A 1706-nucleotide genomic window follows, 5' to 3' on the forward strand; every position below is an offset into this window, starting at 1 on the left:
AGTGAAATCTGTACCCTGTCAGGTAAAGACCTGGTCCAGTGAAATCTGTACCCCGTCAGGTACCTGGTCCAGTGAAATCTGTACCCCGTCAGGTAAAGACCTGGTCCAGTGAAATCTGTACCCCGTCAGGTAAAGACCTGGTCCAGTGAAATCTGTACCCCGTCAGGTAAAGACCTGGTCCAGTGAAATCTGTACCCCCTCAGGTAAAAACCCGGTCCAGTGGTCCAGGAAGCAGATCAGGTCTTGATGATCCTCCTGAAGCAGACGTTCAGAGAAACARTCATTCTTTCAGTCCAGAGAAAAACAGTGATTTATATTTTATTTATCTTTTAAACGTCTTGATTTAAATCGGCTGACTGGATCTGAGGCAGATGGTACCAACCCGACCGGGCCAGAACCGATGCATCAGAGGAATAAAGACCCGAAGAGGGCGGGTGATGCATTAAAGAGTCTGTCAGCTCTGATAAAAATGATCTTTTTGTTTAATGATGAGCGTCGTTGCCTCTGGCTTCAAACCAAACACAGATGCTCTTATTTCTGAGCTCCTGCTGGCACCAGAACCTGCTGGTACCAGAACCTGCCGGGCCCGTTAACACGCCTCTGTATATCTCCTGTACAGATGGGTCAGGTCAACCCAACCGTCGGCCTTCATGTGATCTCTCTGGACGGCAGCTCCGTCACGACTGAACTGAAACCACCTGAAAGTTTCAAAAAGAGGTACGACCGCGAGACCGACCCGGTCCAGACTTTAGCAGAACCGTCAGAACCGTTACTGGAACAGCTGTGTCACATCTGGTGAAGACGGTGGGCTCGGATCAGCTTTTTGTTTAGTTTTTTTTGTAAACTTCCTGTCAGACTTGAATAAACACAAACATCTTTAGTGTTTGCATCAGATCAGGGGCGGAGCCAGAGGGGGGGCAGGGGTGGCACGTGATTGGTCACCCCAGGTGCCACCCTCAAAGATAGGCAATTTATATTAAATATCTGTCAGCTGCTGTATTATCTGGTATGAAAGGAACTCATCAACAATAACTTCTCTAAAGCACTGAATTAATACAAAATAATTATATTTAATAATTCTGGGTTTAAGAACCAACTATTGAAAATTGGGCTCCATTTTAAAGTTACTTTATGCTGGTGATAGCAGCTCCCACCATGCCAGAGTTCAGCTCGATACACCAAAAAAATCACACAAAATTTCAGCCCTTTATTTCTTCAAACAGCTGAGTTAGCACCATTTGAAATTAGCCGTGGCAGCCATCTTGAAATATATTTTTATTTTGCTTTCAGAATTTATTGGGGATTATTGTCGGCTAACACTAAACCAATTTTCAGCTTTCTGTGTCTAAAATTGGCTAAAATATGTATTTTTTTTCTCAAATTAGCATTAGCCATTAGCTTAAAGTTGATACTAGCTTTAAAATCGTCGTGAGGATTGCTCTTGGCTACCACCATACCAAAGGTCGAGTCATTCTTTTGCAACAATCTCACAAAATTTCAGCTCAGTATTTCTTAAAACAGCTGAGTTAGGCCATTTGAAATTAGCCGTGGCGGCCATCTTGAATTTATTGGTATGTGCCCCCCCTAAAAACAATCTTGCAAAAAAAAAAATGATGCTGTAAATTTTAGAAGAAAAATGTCTCAATTGTTTAGCAACTAGTGTCGGGATCTTCGGCCTTTTTTTTTTTTGGTCATCGTTTATATCC

General features: G+C 42.8%; 1 protein-coding gene across 1 annotated transcript in view; it reads left to right on the forward strand.

Annotated features, from left to right (window-relative positions):
• Window positions 1–1706, forward strand: part of LOC106530455 (inactive dipeptidyl peptidase 10) — a gene marked incomplete in the record, with an annotated part of 77409 nt that overhangs the window by 63899 nt on the left and 11804 nt on the right. The window contains 1 exon segment of the mRNA XM_014026075.1: window positions 620–717. Coding sequence (XP_013881529.1) covers window positions 620–717 — 98 coding nt within the window.

Source organism: Austrofundulus limnaeus, unplaced genomic scaffold (genome assembly GCF_001266775.1).
Source record: "Austrofundulus limnaeus strain Quisiro unplaced genomic scaffold, Austrofundulus_limnaeus-1.0 Scaffold523, whole genome shotgun sequence".
NCBI classification, from domain to species: Eukaryota; Metazoa; Chordata; class Actinopteri; order Cyprinodontiformes; family Rivulidae; genus Austrofundulus; species Austrofundulus limnaeus.